General features: G+C 44.7%; 1 protein-coding gene across 9 annotated transcripts in view; it reads left to right on the top strand.

Annotated features, from left to right (window-relative positions):
* The window catches only part of cep131 (centrosomal protein 131), a 103139-nt gene that overhangs the window by 64301 nt on the left and 20548 nt on the right, over positions 1-18290 (top strand). For all 9 annotated transcript variants that reach the window (XM_078571193.1, XM_078571190.1, XM_078571192.1 and 6 more), the window contains 4 exons: positions 5851-5953; positions 9078-9279; positions 10170-10277; positions 14565-14682. In XM_078571193.1, coding sequence (XP_078427319.1) covers positions 5851-5953; positions 9078-9279; positions 10170-10277; positions 14565-14682 — 531 coding nt within the window. The remainder of the gene's footprint in view (positions 1-5850; positions 5954-9077; positions 9280-10169; positions 10278-14564; positions 14683-18290) is intronic.

The following is an 18290-nucleotide window of genomic DNA, read 5'->3' as shown; positions in this document are numbered from 1 at the left end:
CAGCGCTGTGATTAACCTTTCTATGCATACTTTAAACACTTAACTTTTAAAACATTTTCATATCACGATTTCCCAGTAATTTGCAGGTATAAATAAAGTAAATAGTCGCTTGGTAGTACAGAATGTGAGTTTTGCTGAAAAAAGAGACATGCTGAAGAAGCTTTTCGTCTTGCACTCAAGAGGACAGATTCGCAAGAATACCAAATCGCCATGGGACAACAGTTTATACTGCATGAGAAGAGGATGCTGATTGGTTGGCAAGCGGACTCTGATTGGTAGGGATGTTGTCATGGGGAATGCACCAGGGAACAGTTAACTGCCAAGCTTTTGTTTAAATTCAAGTGAGGCAAGTTAACTCTAATTGGTCAAGGCACTGTCATGGGGAATGAACCAGGGAATGGCTGACCTTCAAGCTCCTGTTTAGTTGAAAAAAGCACAATGCGTGGACACGTTCTCTCTGTTTGCAAAGGACAGGACCCTGTGTGTAAATATACGTAGCTTCTAGCACATGTACTTGAGCCATACTGCGAGCCCGACTAATGATCTTATATTGGTTGCTAGTGTAATTCTTAGCACAGTTGGGATTGTTTAGTAGGTGTTGTCCAATCGTGGAATCGCATCTAATGCTGGACACTGTTCTGAGTTTTGTAAGCATGGGCTGGTTGAGTATGGTCAGCAATCTATGCTGTTTGATATGATCCACCAGTCATTGGGACAGACAGCCTAAATTACTGGCATCACAACAGCATTGAATATTATATACTACATTACTTGATTGTGTGGTGGGCAGAATGTCTTTTTGGCTTGACAGCAGTATCCTGTTAGTGGAGAATATCACTGGTGTTGCTACTGCATTGTAGCAGCGTGAAATGGCCAGCTTCACCTGTTGCTCAAATTTTTGAGACACTTCGTCCTTCCAGGGCAATCTGAGGCAGACTGGGCACTCTTCAGGATCGAAAGTGGCAGCTTTTGGCCCATTCATGAGTTTGCGCGATATCCAGTGAGCAGTGATCTGATTGGGGTGGCCATTATACCACAGGGCAGCTTTGATGAGCTGTAGTTCAGCATCAAGCTTGCAAAGTGAGCAAATAGCTCGGGTCCTATTTACAAGGTTGCTGATAAAGCCAATCTTATAGCGTGTGTAACTGCAGGAATGTTGACCAGTGAAGGTAGGCTTGTGGTAGGCAGCAGTAGGGGACCCATTGGTAGATTTCTCAACAAGCACATTAACGAAAGGGAGCTTGTTTGACTGCTCCATTTCAAAGGTGAATTTGAGTGCCGGACGGAGCCCACTAATGTGTGTAAGGAAATTCTTACGTGCAGCTGCAGATTCAAATATAGCAAGTGTTTCATCTACGTATTGGAAATATGCAAGGGGTAGGAGGTTAGGGGTCATTCCATCGAAGACGCATTTCTCATGGAAACCAACAAAGACGTTGGCGAGAGCTGGGCCTCGAGGGGATCCCATGGCAATGCCATCTATTTGGGTGTCCTTAAAACCGAATTCAACTGCGCAAGTTGCTGAGCTCATGAATTCTATAAATAAAGATTCAGACAATAGCAGAGCATGTAGATTGCAATGATATAGTGACACGGTGCAAATGACTATGGCTTCTTTGAGTGGTAATGTGGGTGAATAGGCTAGCAATGTTGAACGAGCACATGGAATGTGTAAAATTTGCTCAGAACTGGTTGCAGCGACTCACTCAACCATTTGGCCAATTCATGTTGTGTAGAACCAGCCATAGATGAGGTAGAGTGTGTAGGGACATAACTTTAGTGTGTCTCTCGAGCAGGCCAGACATACACCTGTCCTGATGAGTACAAGATGAAAAGCCTTAGGGAATAGGCTTCATCAAAGCTGTCCTGCAGTATAACGGTTACCAATGTCTCTCTTTTTCAGCAATACATAAGTAAAATATTTCTATTTGTAAAAAAATAAATATTTATGCAATATGTAATGTAATAATTTATGTAATAGGTTACTGGGGGTAGGCGGGATGTAGATTTCGGGTTACTATCAGATCAGCCATGATCTTATTAAATGGCGGAGCAGGCTTGAGGGGCTGAATGGCCTGCTCCTGCTCCTTGTTCAGATGTTTGTATGAATATTCCACTTATGTCCTGCTAACACACCCACTTAATTTTACTGCTGATAGCGTCTGTTAATTGTCCAACATGTATAATATTCATGATGTTGCCGCCGCATATTCTGATTGCTGAACGGGTCACTATTAGAATGCACAGAATTAAAAGTGTCTCTAGGTGATCAGGCCCAAGGGGTATGTGAACCAGCATTTGAACTCTTGCTAATTGCACCCCCAGCTGTTCCTCAACGCTGTTTGTTTTCTAATTTTGTGCCCATTCTTTGGCCTAGCTAATGTTGAGAGATAGGATTTTAAAATTTGGAATTAATATTTTTTTAACTTTCTGACAAAGCACGTGAGACGTCTGCCATTTTGTATCAAATTTGAAGTCCCGTCTTACCAAAAAATAATAAAGTATTGAACCTCTTCGGAAAACTTTTATGGCCTGAATCTTTGGGTCGGCGTGCAGGGGGGCGGGCCCCACTCACTGACGCATAAAATGACTCACGGTGACGTCGGGCGTGCGTCCCGACATCACCGCGCGTCATTCCGATCTTCAGTTCGGCGGGCGCACACCAGTGTCGGCTGCGCGCCCGCCGAACCGTCAAAGGCCTATTAAGGCCATTTAAAAACTGATTCAGATAATTAACGGAGCTGCCCGTCCGACCTTGAGGGTTGGCGGGAAGGCGAAGAGCCCAGGCGGCCTTCGCATTTTGCATGAAACCTCATCAATGAGCAGGATGAGGTTTCATGAAGGATTTATAAATGAAACAAATTCTTTAATTAAAATTCATTGACGCAGCCCAGCTCACGTGACACTGTCGCATGAGCGGGGACATGTCTGGGAAAAAAAATTTTCTCTCTATTTATATTTAAATTTTTCAAAATGAAATTAAACTCCCTGAGGCGCAGCTCTGTGCCTCAGGGAGATTTCTGCATCCTTTCGCACTCATGCGCACGAAAGAGCGCAGGCCCCAACTCAGCCTCCTCCCTCCCCCCCCCACCCACCCACCCGCGTTCAGCGCTTCTGGGTGCGCGTCAGGCTGGGCGGGCCTTCATTGGCCCCCCTGTGCCCTGTCCTGCTCAGCACCCCCTCCTCTATGTCTCTTGGATCTTTTTGTTTTGATATCAGATTTCTTTCGTGGCTCTGTTTAAACCTGTGGCGACTTACTTTAGGATCTTGTTGATTGAACACAATTTATAACTATTTGTGCTTCTTTCTGCTACAGTGCAGAGTTGCACAACATCCTTGCCTGTACAATGTGTAATTGGATTGATAAGTAATCACTGCACTTCACAGGACTTTCTTTTAACCATTAACCTTGCAATTTTAATTATTTTCCTTTATAACTAGGTTTTGTGCATTCTTGTGCTACTTTGGGAGTAATCGGGTCTCAATATCTCTATTTAACTTACACCTTTTAGAACTTTGTCTAAAAATCAGCACTGCTAAACTTGAGACACCATTTCGCCACCCAGTTTATGTATCTTTCTAATGAAAATTCATGTTTTAACGCGTCACCTTGACTGACATTCCAGTGCAGCCCTGAGGGAGCGCCTCACTATCGAAGTATTATGTGTTTCAGGTGAGACGTTAAGACCAGGGCCAGGATTTTCAGCTCGGCGCGCGGGTGCACGCCCAACACGCACAAGCATAAAACAGTGCGTGACGATGCGAGGCGAGCGTCCCGACGCCATCGTGCACTTGCGCGATAGTTCAGTCGGCGCGCGCGCGCAAGGGTTGGCACCCAGCCTGCCGACGATTAAGAGGGCTATTAAGCCCATTAATCAATTAAATAAATAGAATTTCCCCCTGCCCGTCCAACGTTACGGCCGGTGGGCGGGCGAATAGGCCAAGTGGCCTTTGGATTTTTGAGGAAACCTCATCCGCAGGCGGGATGAGGTTTCCGACGTTCACTAAAAGTAAAATAAAAAATTTTAGAGAGCTCATTTTCAACATGTCCCTGCTCATGTGACAGAGTCTTGTCATGTGACAGAGTCACATGAGGGGGACATGTTTTCATTTTTTGGGAAAGCTTTATTTTTAATGTGGAAACTCTTCACAGCTCCCTGAGGCAGCTCTGTGCCTTCAGGGAGCTTTCACTGAGCGCGCACCCGCATGCTCGCCCTCCTCCTCCACCCCACCCCCACCCCCCCACCCCGGCAGTGCTGAACATTTCAGCGCGCGTTTCAAGCTGGGCTGGCCCGTAATTGGCCAGCCAGCATGAAACCATGGTCGGGGCCCGAGGTCGGGCAGCGGACTGTTGTACGGCCACTCCCAGGACCGCCTGACGAAGGGAAAATCCTCCCCCAGGTTTCATCTACTCTCTCAGGCGGATGTAAAAGATTTCATGGTGCTCTTTTGAAAAAAGCATGGTAAGATGGTGATAATTATGATAATGGCACTGGATTAGTGATCCAAAGGCCCAGACTAAGGCTGTGGGGACACGGGCTCAAAACTCACCACGGTGTTATAATTCTTTGCTCATTCACTGAATAAAGGAGGAATCTGCAGCCAAGTCTTTCTTTAACATAGTTTTATTCACAATACCTAGAGAACACAGGTACAGACTCTCTTTCCCACTGCCCCCCCCCGCCCCACACACACACAGGTGGAAACCGGTTCTTATATATACTTAAGAATAATGCCCTAATCTTTCCCCAGTTAGTAACAGCCGCTCTCACTTACAACTAGACACGCACCACTTCATCGTGACAACATTAACACACAGCAGCTGGTGGAATTAAAATTCAATTAATAAATCTGGAATATAAAGCTAGTGATAGTGACCACGGCAACTATCACTGATTGTTGTAAAAACCCGTCTGGCTCACTAACATCCTTTTAGGGAAGGGAATACTTCACCCATACCCGGTCTGGCCTACACGTGACTCCAGATCCACAGCCACGTGGTTGGCTTTTATTCAGCCTCTGAAATAGCCAAGTGAGCCACTGAGTTCGAAGGCAATTAGGGACGGGCAACAAAAACGTGCCTTGCCAGCCATGCCCGCGTTCGATGAAATAATGAATAAAGCCCTCCCAGTGCCGTGGCTAATACTTATCCCTCGACCAACACCAGGCGAATAGATTATTTACAGGTCGAGTATCCCTTACCCGAAACCCTTGGGGGCCGATCGTGTTCCGGTTTTCAGATATTTCCGGTTTTTGAATGTGTATAGGGTAGGCCTGGACCTACTTACATTCCAATAGCCTAAGCCTGGGCTAGCTATAGTCTGAAGTAAATAAAATGGCAAGAAAAACAACATGTCTCGCTGAATAATAAATAATCAGTTCCCTCCCCAGCTGTGGTCGGGTCCAGTCAGCGAGGTTTGTGTCAGCTCAGGTCACAGACTTCCCGCGCAAAAGGTCGGTGAGGTTCACATTAGGGTCTGTTTAAAAAAAAAAAGTTTGGTTTTTGGCTGTAGGGATAAAGGATATTTGACTGTGGCGTATATATTTCATTGTTGTTTGTGGGAGCTTGCTGTGTGCAAATTGGCTGCCATGTTTCCTACGTTACATCAGGGACTACATTTCAAAAATATTTCATTTACTGTAACGAGCATTGGGACATCCTGAGGTTGTTTAAAAAAAAACGCTATAGAAATGCAAGTTTTTCTTTTTTTATAAAGAATTATCTTTCTTTTTATTCCACTCTCTGAAATTTTCCAGCATTCAAAGATGTAAGTAAAGAAAAATAGCTTAATCCCTGCACCAAAGGCCTCCTTGTAACACCCTGTCTAATCTGGTTTTTTTTGCCTGTAGGAGATCAAGAAGCTGAAAGAAATAATGAGCGCGACAGAAAAAATGCGGCGAGAGAAATGGATAGATGAGAAAACAAAGAAAATTAAAGAGATTACTGTAAAAGGTACCAGTTTAAAAACCTGCAGCTTACAATCAGTGCTCCAAAGAGAATCGATAGTTACATTTTTTTTTGAATACCCACTAATGATGAACTATTGTGCCCAAAAGCGCCTGACAACAGAACAGCCATTAAAATAAACTAAGAAGTGTTTCTAAATTTATCGTTCAGATACTGTGCGTGTTTTCGAATGAGACACGTATATTTTTATTGTAATGGATTTATCACGACACATCTCAGATGAATTACCTTACAACTTAACACGCACAAGTCCAGGAGATTGCAGAGAACAAATAATGGGGAAGTTTGTGACACAGTAACTTACCTCCCTCTCTCTCTGTCTCTCTTTGTCTCTCTATGTCTCTCTCTCTCTCTCTCTCTCTTCCTTCAAGTTTAATCTTCACGTCTTTCTTTTGTAATGGAGCTTCTGGTCACCTGCTCTACTATTTCTTTACAAGGGCAAAATACTGTGGATGCTGGATAGGTGAAATAAAACAGAATGTGCTGGAAATACTCAGGGGGTGGGTCAGCTGCATTTGTGGGGAGAGGAATAGATTTCGTGGGCTGGATTTGACAGGGCACCGCACTCGCCTCCTCTCCCCCACCAACTAAAACGTTGGTGGGAAGACCACCTACGTTCCTGACAGCTGCCACTCAGTAATTAACCGCTGGGAACAGCATTCCCAGAATCACACAGTGCAGGAGAGGCCCTTCGGCCCATCGAGTCTGCACCAATTGACTGCTTTAGGCTAGACTCCCGCCCCTATCTCAGAAGTTCCACCGTTGAGAGCTGGCAGCCAGTTGGATTGGCCCGGACCTCTGGAGCTGCACTGCACCGAGGAGCCCAGCTAAGTCCCGGGCTGAGGACTTTGGCAAGAGGGGAGGAAGCTGAGGGAAGAGGGGGCTGGGTTCAAGAGGGGGGTGGGGGGGTGGGGTTGGGGGTGGGGGGTGGGTGGGGCGGGTGGGGAGAGCGTTGCAGGTGGCTGGGGGAGGGTGGTTTTGGTGGGGGATGCCTCTGTTTGGCCCAGCGTGCCCGCAAAGGAGGTTCCTTTACACCCGCCCTCCTTGCCTGACACTAGCCTGCGCAGCTAAAGCTGCCGGGCTTACCGCATGGTATGGGCCTTTCCCCACCATGGGTATAATACCAGAGGTGGTGATATGAGGCCCTTGCGCGGTCACTTATTGACCACGTAAGGGCCTAAATAGGCCCCATGGGCAGGTGGACCACCTGACATTTTCTCTGCCAAGATCCGCCCCCCCCAATAAAATTTCAGAGAGGTCGGGTGGGTAGGTAGGAGGCAGAAAGGCCGCCCACTAGATTTTCAATGCCTCACTGCCTTAACCCGCCGGCAGGGGAGCGTAAAATCCAGCCCAACGTTCCAGGCTCCTGAGAAGCACCTTCAGGCTCATTTAAAGGCCCCATATAAAGGCAAGCTGTTGTTAGGTCATAGCTGCAGCCGAGAAACTCCCCTCTCCTTTGGGCTGTATCCAGAAACTCTTCGTTTTCAGCTTTGCTCTCAAGTACCAGTGAGATAAAACACTGCATGCTCTCCACTCTCACTTGCTGCCTGGTTGTTGATGTGACGAGTGGCTGCTGTCCCTGTGAACATGCCAAGATCTCAGCAGCCGAGGGCGACAGAAAGCTCAATCCAAACAGCGCACGTGGTAGATTGTGTGTTTGACGAGGGGTGTGGAAGGTTGCAGCAGTTGGATCTGATCTCAGCTCGTTCAGCTGATCCAGGCGGGTTTGGCCTGGGGAAATGATCGGGGCACAGTTGCAAGTTTGAGCTTTGCACAGAAGGGAGCCAGCAAAAGCAGGATCACTTAAGTGGGGTTATAGGTGGGCAATTTGGCCTCAGTGCAGTCCTGGCTGAGGACAGCAAGTGACAAACAGCAAGGAAGGAAGGAAGGGAGGTGTCTGAGCCCGAAAAGGAAACATCTTTGCTGTTTGTTTTTATTTAGTACCCCCTCAGGGGAAACCTGTTGCTCTAAAAGCCAGCGTTTCCTAAAAGTCTTCCCACTGTGACCCCATTTTGAAACTTGAAAATTGATGCGACCGCAGAGTAGGAGGGGGTGTAGAGCCATGAAAGCAGTGGGCGGTGGAGGGGGGGGATGTGCATTGAGAGACTTGCGAGAGCAAAAGGTGGGGAGGGGTGAGGTAAACCGCGATGGGAAGTGTTTAAACTGCAGGGTTTTGACACCTTTTCACTGTCCTTTCTGGAGCGATAATGAGGCCTCGATCAGTTAGGCCACGCCCACCGTTAAAAATAAATGAGGATTTAAAGGGGCCTCACAGCTGTTACCACGAGGTCAGAGCTCCACAGCTGCTGCTGCTGCCTCGGAGCTCAGGGCCCCAGAAACCTGGTTTCACGATGCCTCTGGGGCTCGCGACCCACCGTTTGGGAAGCCCTGCGCCACATCATAAAGACGGCAGAGTTCCACGTCCGTGCCATCACCCGCCTCCGGCCTTACTCATCCCATCTGCGGCCAGGAACCCTCATCCATGCTTTTATCACCCCTAGGCTTCCGGTGATTTCCTGGCCAGCCTCCCGTTCTGCACTCTCTGTAAATTTCACTCTCTCCTAAAACCTTGCTGCCTGTATATTGTCTCACTCACCCCTATCCCCCCATGGCACGCAGTCCCCTGTTGGCCTCCCAAGTTAAAATTCCCATCTCCATGTTTAAATCCCATCATGGTCCTTGCACCCCATATCTCTGTAACCTGCTCCAGCCCTACAAACCTCTGGTTTCTTGTGCACCCCTCCTATCCCTCTGCCACATTGTCAGCGCCCATATCTTTAGCCGCCCAGTCTCCTCCAGAATTCATTCCCTAAAGCTTCCCATCCCCCCACCTCCCTTTCTTCCTTTAGAACTCTCCTTAAAACTTACCTCTTTGACTAAAGTTTTGGTCACGCATTCCTCCTCAACCAGCCCCTCCCCACCGTCTCATTCATTGCCATTGGGTCCACTTCCGTCTGGGTCCACCTCTGTGAAACGCCTTGGAATGGTTTCCTGTGTTAGGGGCCTGATTGAAAGTTGCTGTTGGAAGTGATGGCCCTCTGTTCTGTACGGAGTTTCAGTGAAGTTCCTTTTACCACGAAACTGCATGACCAAACTGTTTGAATTTCAGGTTTGGAACCCGAGATTCAGAAGCTAATAGCCAAACACAAACAGGAGCTCAAGAAGCTAAAAGCTTTGCACGAGGCTGAACTTCTGCAGTCTGACGAGCGTGCGGCTCAGAGGTACATCAAGCAGACCGAAGAGCTGAGGGGACAGCTGGAGAGGGAGAAGGAAGACCTGTGCCAGAGGGAGCGGGACCTCGCCAGACAGAGGTTTGGGGGAAAAAAAAAATAATTCAAATAATGCCTGCCTCTTGAGTCCAACAACACATAAATATTCACCCCTAAGTCACAGACAGAGTGACAATGTTCCCTAAAAGATAATGGCCTATGTTGTTTTGAGTTCGAGCATCAGTTTAGATGAGGACGAGGGCTCTACCTCAGACGAGTTTAAGCGTAAAGCATCTTTGCAGCTGATGTTCGAGTGGTGTTTATGGACGTTATATGCCCGATCTATTTCGTGTGGATGGCACACAGCATTCTGAGGAACAGAGAAAATGCCAGTTTAATCTGAAGAGTCTCTTACCATCAAAAATAAATTTGCGTAAATGATCAGATTGTGGAAAGGCTTTTTTTTATTTATTAAGTACTTAGAAAACTGGCCAGCATTGTATGACTTCCATGTAAGATGTCATTTTAACCTATTCTCCCATCTTTGTTGACATGGCTGTTTTTTTTGCAAATTGACTAAAGTTGAAGTGAATAGTTTGGAGATGGCAAGATGAGCAAATATGCTCAGATAAATTCAGTGCTTTGTAAAGTGACTGTTTCATAGGGCATTTTCTCTTTTCCCTCAGTAGTACCGACACATTTTCACCCTATTAAAGAAACATTATCATTTTATTTGCATTTAGTCGGTTTTTAAAATTCATTTACGGGATGTGGCTGTCGCTGGCTTGGCCATCGTTTTTATTGCCCATCCCTAATTGCCCTTGAGATTGGTGGTGGGGAGCTGCCTTCTTGAACCGCTGCAGTGGGCGTAGGTACACCCACAGTGCTGTTAGGGAGGGAGTTCCAGGATCTTGACCCAGCGACAGTGAAGGAACGGCGATATAGTTCCAAGTCAGGATGGTGTGTGAGTGACTGTTACTGTGTTCCAATAGGTATGAGAAACAGCTTGAACAAGAGGAGCAAGCTATCCAACAGCAGCGAAGGAGACTATACGTCGAAGTGGCTGAAGAGAAGGAACGTCTCAACCAGCTAGCAGCTCGGTAAGAACATCACCATACCACGGAATTTGGGTAGGGCTCTTTTATCCCCTCTGTTAGCTTTCTCTTTGACCTTTTCTTCTTGCCTGAAAATCATGACAACACTTGGGCCTTCCAGTAATTTGTCCAAGTTTCATGTGTGAGCCCAGACAATGAGGCTTAGCTTGCAGTATAAAACAGCACATTCAAACCAAATGCGAGGTCAGCTGATCCCTGCTTTTAGCTGCCCGGCAATAGAAACTGAGAGGACAGGGGCCAGTTGCAGTGCCCTGGTCTCTCCTGGGTTGAGGTCAGAAAACTCTACTTGAACTAAGGGTTAAACCAGGAACCTTGCTGACTTTTGTTTGGCTCAGCCAATCATCAGCTCATAAATCTTTTTGATAGTGTTTATGGTGTTATTGTCCTTGTAAATGATTCAGAGATTAATTTATATTGAATGGGGTCTGTACAAAGCAGCACTGATCAAGTTCCTTAGTTTTTTGTATTTGTTCATGGGACGTGAGTATCCCTAATTGCCCTTGAGAAGATGGAGGTAAGCTTTGAACTGCTGCAGTCCATGTGTTGTAGGCACACCCACACTGCAGTTGGCGAGGGAATACTAGGTTTTTGGCCCAGCGATCGTGAGGGAATGGTGATATAGTTTGTGTAATTTGGAGGGGTACGAGCAGGTGGTGGTGTTCGCGTGCATCTGCTGCGCTTGTCCTTCTAGATGGTAGAGGTCGCTGGTTTGGAAGCTGAAGGAGTCTTGTTGAGTTGTTGTAGTGCATCTTGTGGATGACACACACTGCTGCCACTGCACACCTGTGGTGGGGGGAGTGAATGTTTATGGTCATGGATGGGGTGCCAATCAAGTGGCCTGCTTTGTCCTGGATAATGTCAAGCATCTTGAGTGTTGCTGGAGCTACACTCATCCAGGCAAGTGGAGAATATTCCATCACACTCCTGACTTGTACTTTGTAGATAGTGGACAGGCTTTGAGGAGTCAGTAAGTGAGTTACCAGCTGCAGAATTCCCAACCTCAGACATGCTCTTGTAGCCACTGTATTTCCATAGCCAGTCCAGTTAAGTTTCTGGTCAATGGTAAACCCCAGCACCTTGGTGGTTGGGAATTCAGTGATGGTAATACCATTGAATGTCAAGGGGAGTTGGTTGGATTCTCTCTTGTTGGAGACAATCTAGTTGAGGTAAGTGTGGAAAAGTAATAAGTATTCCTGTGAGGATGAGGATCGTTGTGCTTCATTGGGTAGATGAAGTAGTTATTTTCCAAATTGGATAGCATTGACCTCTAAATTGGTGTCCACATGGGACCCTGAAAGTAAAAAAACATGTGGGCTTTTGTATCATAGACAGAATGCTAGAAATACTCAGCAGGTCTGGCAGCATCTATGGAGAGAGAAACAGAGTCTCCTATTGTTTCAACACTTCACATTGATGAACATCAATCAGAACTTAAAGCAAGCACACTTCCTCTAGTCACATCTCTTGTTTCTTTACTTACCCCATTATCATCCCCTTTTAGTCTTGTACCAGCATCCCTTTGGTCATTTAATCTCAGCTGCCTTCCACCCTCTCACAGACTATTCCCTTTGTTCTATCCTCCTCCCTCCCCTTTCCCTGCATCTCTGTTTATTTTAAACCTGTCACACCTCTTAACTTTTCCCAGTTCTGAACGAAGGTCATCAGTGTGAAACGTTAACTCTGTTTCTCTCTCCACAGATGCTGCCTCTCCTGCTGAGTATTTCCAGTGTTCTCTGGGCTGGATTTTGTGGGTCCCGCCGATGGGGCTTCACCGGTCAGCAGGATCTGGGACTTAATTTTGGCAATGAAGTGGCTGCTGCCAGGCTGCCATCCTATCGAGGGCAGCAGCCCAACCCCAGCAACTGCCAGCCCAATCAGAGAGTCAATGCCACCTCTAGTGGTGGTCACTTGGTGGGGCTACATCTGGAGAATGAGGGAGCATTGATGGCGGTGCACCCTAAAAGTCAGTAAAGTGGGACCTGGGAGCACCGGTATGAGGGGGAGAGAGGGGGGCCTCCATTGGCCATGAAGTGCCCAAAAAGGAGGGCTCCCTCTCCTTACTGTAGCCCACTGGGAGCCTTTGGAGGTGGAAGTGGTCCTTAACTTTCCACCTAAGTGGCTCAGTTGAGCACCCAGTGGGCAGTTTGTTTGCTTCTTTTCCTGTCGCTGGTGATGGGAAGGCACCAAGTTCCCCCATAACACCTTTCCGCACCACTTCTCCAGCTTCTCGCCCCCCACCCCTCCCTCAACCTGTCGCAATAGCCCCTGAAAATTACAGCCCTCTGTTTTTGTTTCCAATTTTCAGTGTTTCAGTGTGCGTGCTTTTGTGCTCCTTTATCTTTTAAAATAAATTATGGTTCAGATGATAGTGGTTAAAAGGCTGGTAACTTTGCTAAGAATGCTTAAAAGTGCGTGTTGAACGTTGTCAGAGTTCAGAACCTTGAATTGTCATGTTATGAACGTGCAATTGGTACAGCGGAGTTATTTAAAAATCCCAGAGGGAAACTTTAAACAACTGTCATAACCTATAATTTTAAGCGTTATGTTTGAGATGCAACTCTAAATTCAGGAATCAGACGACCAGTTCTCAAAAGGTTTTATATTAAGCTAAATGAAACATTTTATTAATTTACAGAAGTTAAATATATATACATGGCTACAAATTACTACTATCATAACTTTTAACAAATTCCCAAACTAATCTCCATTTAAGGCAACAGCAACCCATAGACTTAACCAGACACCAGGCAAAGTATTTTCACCTTACGAATTCAAAATGAGGATCTTTTCACTTTGGTTCCTGTGAAGACAGTTGGAGGCTTACAGCTGCCTTTTGATCTTACATTGCCTCTGCCCCACACACTCAAAAACTGCTGAAGTTATACCTAGCCCCACTCATTGAATGTAAATTCTCATTGTATCACCAACCTCTGAACTAAACCTCGCTAACAATAAAACCTCTTTCATAGTACCCACTTTATTAGCAATATAAACATATCGCTTGGTACCTGCTGAAAAGGTGTCAGTTTTCATCCCACTTCTTGAATGCTCTATTCCAAAAATGCAAATACACTCTATCTTTCTTACATATCAAAACTAGTACCCATCAAAGCACCCAGACTAGCTGGCTTTAATTCAATTAAGACACACCCACAAACTAAACCTCTATTTTAAAAGAAAAATATTTTCCAGTAATATTATATACATTCATAACTTCATGACATTTAGGAGCCCAAAGTGATTGGCCTGAATGTTTTGAGATAATTGAAGAAACTGTGTAGCTTTTATAAAAGCAAAGCGCTGTGAACCTGTAGTTTTAAAAAAAAAAGCAAATGTTGCAAATATTCAGCTGGCCTGGCAACATATTTGGAGGGAGAAGCAGCTAATGTTTTGACTCCAATATGACTGCTTTTAATTATCTTCACTTTGTATAACTGTTGAATTATAATCGAACATTTAGAAATAACATTGGTTCAGTGTTGTGGAGTACCTATGTATTGCAATTTGTGTGGATTTATATTTTTGGTAAAAATACAATTGTCAGTGTTTGACTCCAACTTTGACTTTGGCACAAGAAGCCCTTAAAGTTAAATTTATTTTGGTTTGGTCAATCTAATAGCATTCAGAAAGTGACAGTAGAACTTCACCTTAACATAATTCATTGCTCCTTTTGTAATGTTTTTAATATTAAAAATGTTTGGACCTGTGAATTGCTATTGGCAAGTTCCTTGTAGCATTGACTGCTGCTTTATAACAGATGTTACCAATCAAATGTGATTGAGAACGTGTGAAGGATGTAGTTTACAGCATGCACATGCTATACACCGGGCCTCCTAATTTTTGTGTTGCTGTTACTTTTTTTGTCCATCCCCACGCCCCCCCCACCACCTTCAGCTTCTCTCTTTTCCCCCGCTTGTGTTTCTCACACCTCTTCACCTTTCCCCTCTATCTGCGGAGTGGGTTTCTGAAGTCTCTCCCATCTGGGCTTTCACCTTGTCGGTTTAAAAAGGAGCTTATATTTATCCACTGACAGCGGGTAATCAATGAGTCATTTGCTGGTGAGCAGGTAAACTTATTCATGGTAGAAAAGCGTGACAGCGCGTGCTAATGACAAAGTGACAAATTTGACAAAGTGGGCAGGTATGCCAGACAGGAATGACTATATGTTTATTTTATTTAATTTTAATTGTAGTAGTACAGCAGTGCCGTGGGGAATAGTTCTGCCCTTTTAGAAACACATCTTTTACAGTTGGATATTTTTATACATTAAAGGCAACGAGCTGAGTTGGATGAACTGCGACGACAGCTGGAGGATAGTTCTTCCCTTGTAACCAAAGCCCTAAAAGATGAATTTGAAAAGGCAAAGGAAGAGCAAGAAAGACGCCACCAGGTAGAATTTGCTCATGTCATGTATTAGCGTGGTGTTTAATATTATTGTGTTATATAATCCATGTGGCTTTTCTTCTTGCCAGTTTTCTCTCTCCTCTGTTTGTACAGGTATCCGATAGCTTCTCATATCATTTTTGATTGTAAATGTTTGCAGATCATTGAACGGTACAGAATGCCTGATACTGCCCTTATCTGATGTCCCATATAAATAGGAACAGGTTTAGCCCGTTCAGCACCTCAAGTTAGTCCTGCCATTCACTGAGATCATGGGTGATCTATATTTTAATGCCATCCACATGCCTTGGCTCCATACACTTTCATACGCCTGTCTCCTATCAATCCCAAATTTAAAGCATCCAGCATCTATTGCGTTCTGTGGGAGAGAGTTCCACAGTTCTTTCCCCTTTGCCTGAAGAAGTGTTTTCTAACTTCCCTCCTGAATGGCCACGTTTTACGTTTGAGGTTATGTTTCCCCATGCTAGACTCTTCCACCAGTAGAAAAAATTTCTCTTTATTTACTCTAACTCCTTTCAAAATCCAAAAAAACCTCAAATAAATCGCCAGTTAACCTTCTATATTCCAGGAAATGCAAGCTTAGTTTATATAACCTCTCTTTGTAATCTAATCTTCAGAGCCCTGGTAACTTCCAAGTCCACCGAGAGAAGCAAGGACAGCGGGCACATTAGTTTCCCTCCAAGTCACATGATGTCATGACTTGGAGATATATCACCATTCCTTCATTAGCGCTGGGTCAAAATTCTGAAACTCCCTCTCTAACAGCACTGTGTGCACGGACACATGGACTACAGCAGTTCAAGAAGGCAGCTCACCACCACCGTCCTGAGCGGCAGACAATAAGTGCCTCCCTTGCCAGTGACACCCATGTCCCATGGACAAATGAAAAAAAACCTGCAATCCTTCCAGTGTTATACTGCCAGCAGAGGGGATTGGATAGCAGTCAGGAAAGGGTTCCCTGGTCAGTTTTTTCCCCTCTAATCAAAGACATGGTGAACCAGTAGCAGAAGCCCTTACTGCCAAATGTTAAGCACAACACCATGGAGCGACCCTAGGGCCTTTCTTCTTTTGGAGAGCCCAGCAACTTACTGTGTAAACTCGCAGAGCCTAGCCTGGAGTTACACATCACCCCTTTGAACCATTATGTTGGTGTTTAATTTTAGAAAAACTTAAGTCTTCTTCATCCTGCATCTACTACGCATCATAGAAATATACCTTAACTTCTACTGGAGAAGAGAGCAAAATACTGCGGATGCTGGAAATCTGAAACAAAAACAGAAAATGCTGGAAAAACTCAGCAGGTTTAACAGCACCTGTGGAGAGAAAAAAAACAGTTCACGTTTCGAGTCCGTATGACTCTCCTTCAGACTCTGAAGATGATTAACTAAATTGGGGGGGAAGGGTAGTAAAGACAGCAAGTCTGTGGGAACTGAGAAATGAAAGATAAATGTGTTAGGTTCGCCCATTTGTAATGAGAAGTTGGATTTACATATTTGTTTGGATATTTGTTAGGTAGAATTTGCATTATCAGATAAGTAGGGACTTGACTTTTCAGGTGTTGAATTTCAAAAGGGAGTTTAGAAGCGACAAGGAACTTTTACAACTTAAGTGTTTCATAAGTAAACAAGTGAAGGCTATTAAATTTTATTTGTCTCAAAAGTGGAGGCAATAGGAAAACATGAAAGATATTTATATTCGGGGAAAGTTGAGCCAAAAGAGGTGTTTGAGAACAATGGAATATAGGATGAAAGGGGAAAAAGATATTTAAGGAAAGATGTTTAGTTGAGTGGTGGTGGTTGCGTGGGGACCAGATCTGTGCTGGGAAAAGGTGTGGAAGTTGCGCGAATTTGAAGAAGCCATCGAGTTTTCAAGCCAGAGAGATATTTGTTTTCAGAAAACAGTCAGGTTCAGAAACGTTCCTTTGGATTTCATAGCAGGGTGGAAGAGAGTGAATAGCCATGTGATATACCCTTACTAAAGCAACAGCAGTTTTGCTTTGGATAATATTACTGGATTTTTATGGTTAAAAGTCTATAGGGGAGCTGTTGCCAAGTAGTTTACTTGTATGTTCTGACCAAGTGGGTTTTTTGGGGGGATGTTTTGTACAACTGTTTTAACTGTGTAATTTAAATCTTGTGTGCTTGTGTTTTATTTTCCTTCTTGTCAATAAATCTTTTAATTTTAAAATCCTGTGAGTGTTACTGGGATTCTATGCTCCTGGGATCGGTAGTTTTTTTCCCTCGTTTTCAAAGTACAAAAGAAAAGGTATGATCAGTAAGACAAGTTTCCCTCTGGGATTTGGCTTGCTCAGCAAATAACATCAGCTGTGGTCGTAACATAAGGAATAAGAAAGGAACCTATAGGAACTCGGTGGAGAAGTTCGGGAAGTGGTGCGATAGCAATTCTCTTAAACTGAATGAAAACAAGATGAAAGAAACTAGTTCTAGACTTTAAGAAAAAGCCAGTTAATGTTATTGTTCCTGTGAAAATTCATGATGTGGACATTGAAATCGTTACTAACGACAAGTGTCTAGGTGTCAAAGTAGACAATAGGTTGAATTGGAGGGAACAGTGTACAGATGTGGTTGCCAAGGAATGATTACACTACCCCAGAAAACTAAAATCCTTTTGAGTAGATCCTGCGATCATGCAACTCTTTTCTGTACAGCTGTAGTTGAGAGTGCTATCCTTTTTGGATGTCTGTTGTCTTGGGAGAGCAGACTCTCTAAGGGTACGGAGATTATTGAACCAGGCAGTAAAGTTACTTGATGAGCAGATTTCTCTTGACCAATTCTGCTCTCGAAGAATTTTGACAAAAGGAAAGAGTGTCATGAACAATGAGAATCGCTCCATGCCTCAGTATTACTGTTGGATCTGTCCTGGGAAAAGACTACAATCCCTTAGATGCAGAAAAAATGGTTCCTGAACTCATTTGTGCCCTTCTCTAGAAGAACTTTTAACACCCCCAGTTTGATGTAGGGGTTGGGCTATGCACTCAGGATGGGTCTTGCTGACTGATTATTTTAATGCATTGGAGTAGTTTTTAATACATATTTTAATTAAAGTTAGATCTCTGTGATAGCGTAACTTTCATTCTTTTTTGTTATTATTCACTTATATGTAATTTTTTAAAGTACAAAAAACGTAGCCAAAATTGAGTTGCATAAGAAAGTGAAAGTGAATTGAACTGAAATGGTGCAACAGACTAGAGAACACTCCGCAAGGTTCTCTAATGTCATCCTGGAGGCTCTGATGCAGGAGGTGGGCCGATGGAGAGAGGTTCCATCCCTCACGGGACTGGGAGGTCTCCTGGGCAGGTTCTGAGAAGGCAGTGGGAGAGGTAGCACGAGCAGTTAATGCCAGCAGTCTAGCCCTGAGGACCTAGATGCAATGCTGAAAGAAGTTTCATGACCTCGCACAAATGGACAAGATCGTTGAATACACCCTCGCATGGCATATCCCACCAGCCTATCACACTGCTCCATTTGCCACACCCCCCCCCCCCCACCCCCCTTCAGTACAAATAATCTATATCAACCACAACTCAACCCTCATATTCGTATGCTGCACCTCACCCTCATACACTTAGCACTG

Source organism: Cetorhinus maximus, chromosome 24 (genome assembly GCF_964194155.1).
Source record: "Cetorhinus maximus chromosome 24, sCetMax3.hap1.1, whole genome shotgun sequence".
NCBI lineage: Eukaryota > Metazoa > Chordata > Chondrichthyes > Lamniformes > Cetorhinidae > Cetorhinus > Cetorhinus maximus.
Note: the sequence above shows the minus strand (reverse complement) of the source record. Positions and strands in the feature narration are given on the sequence as shown.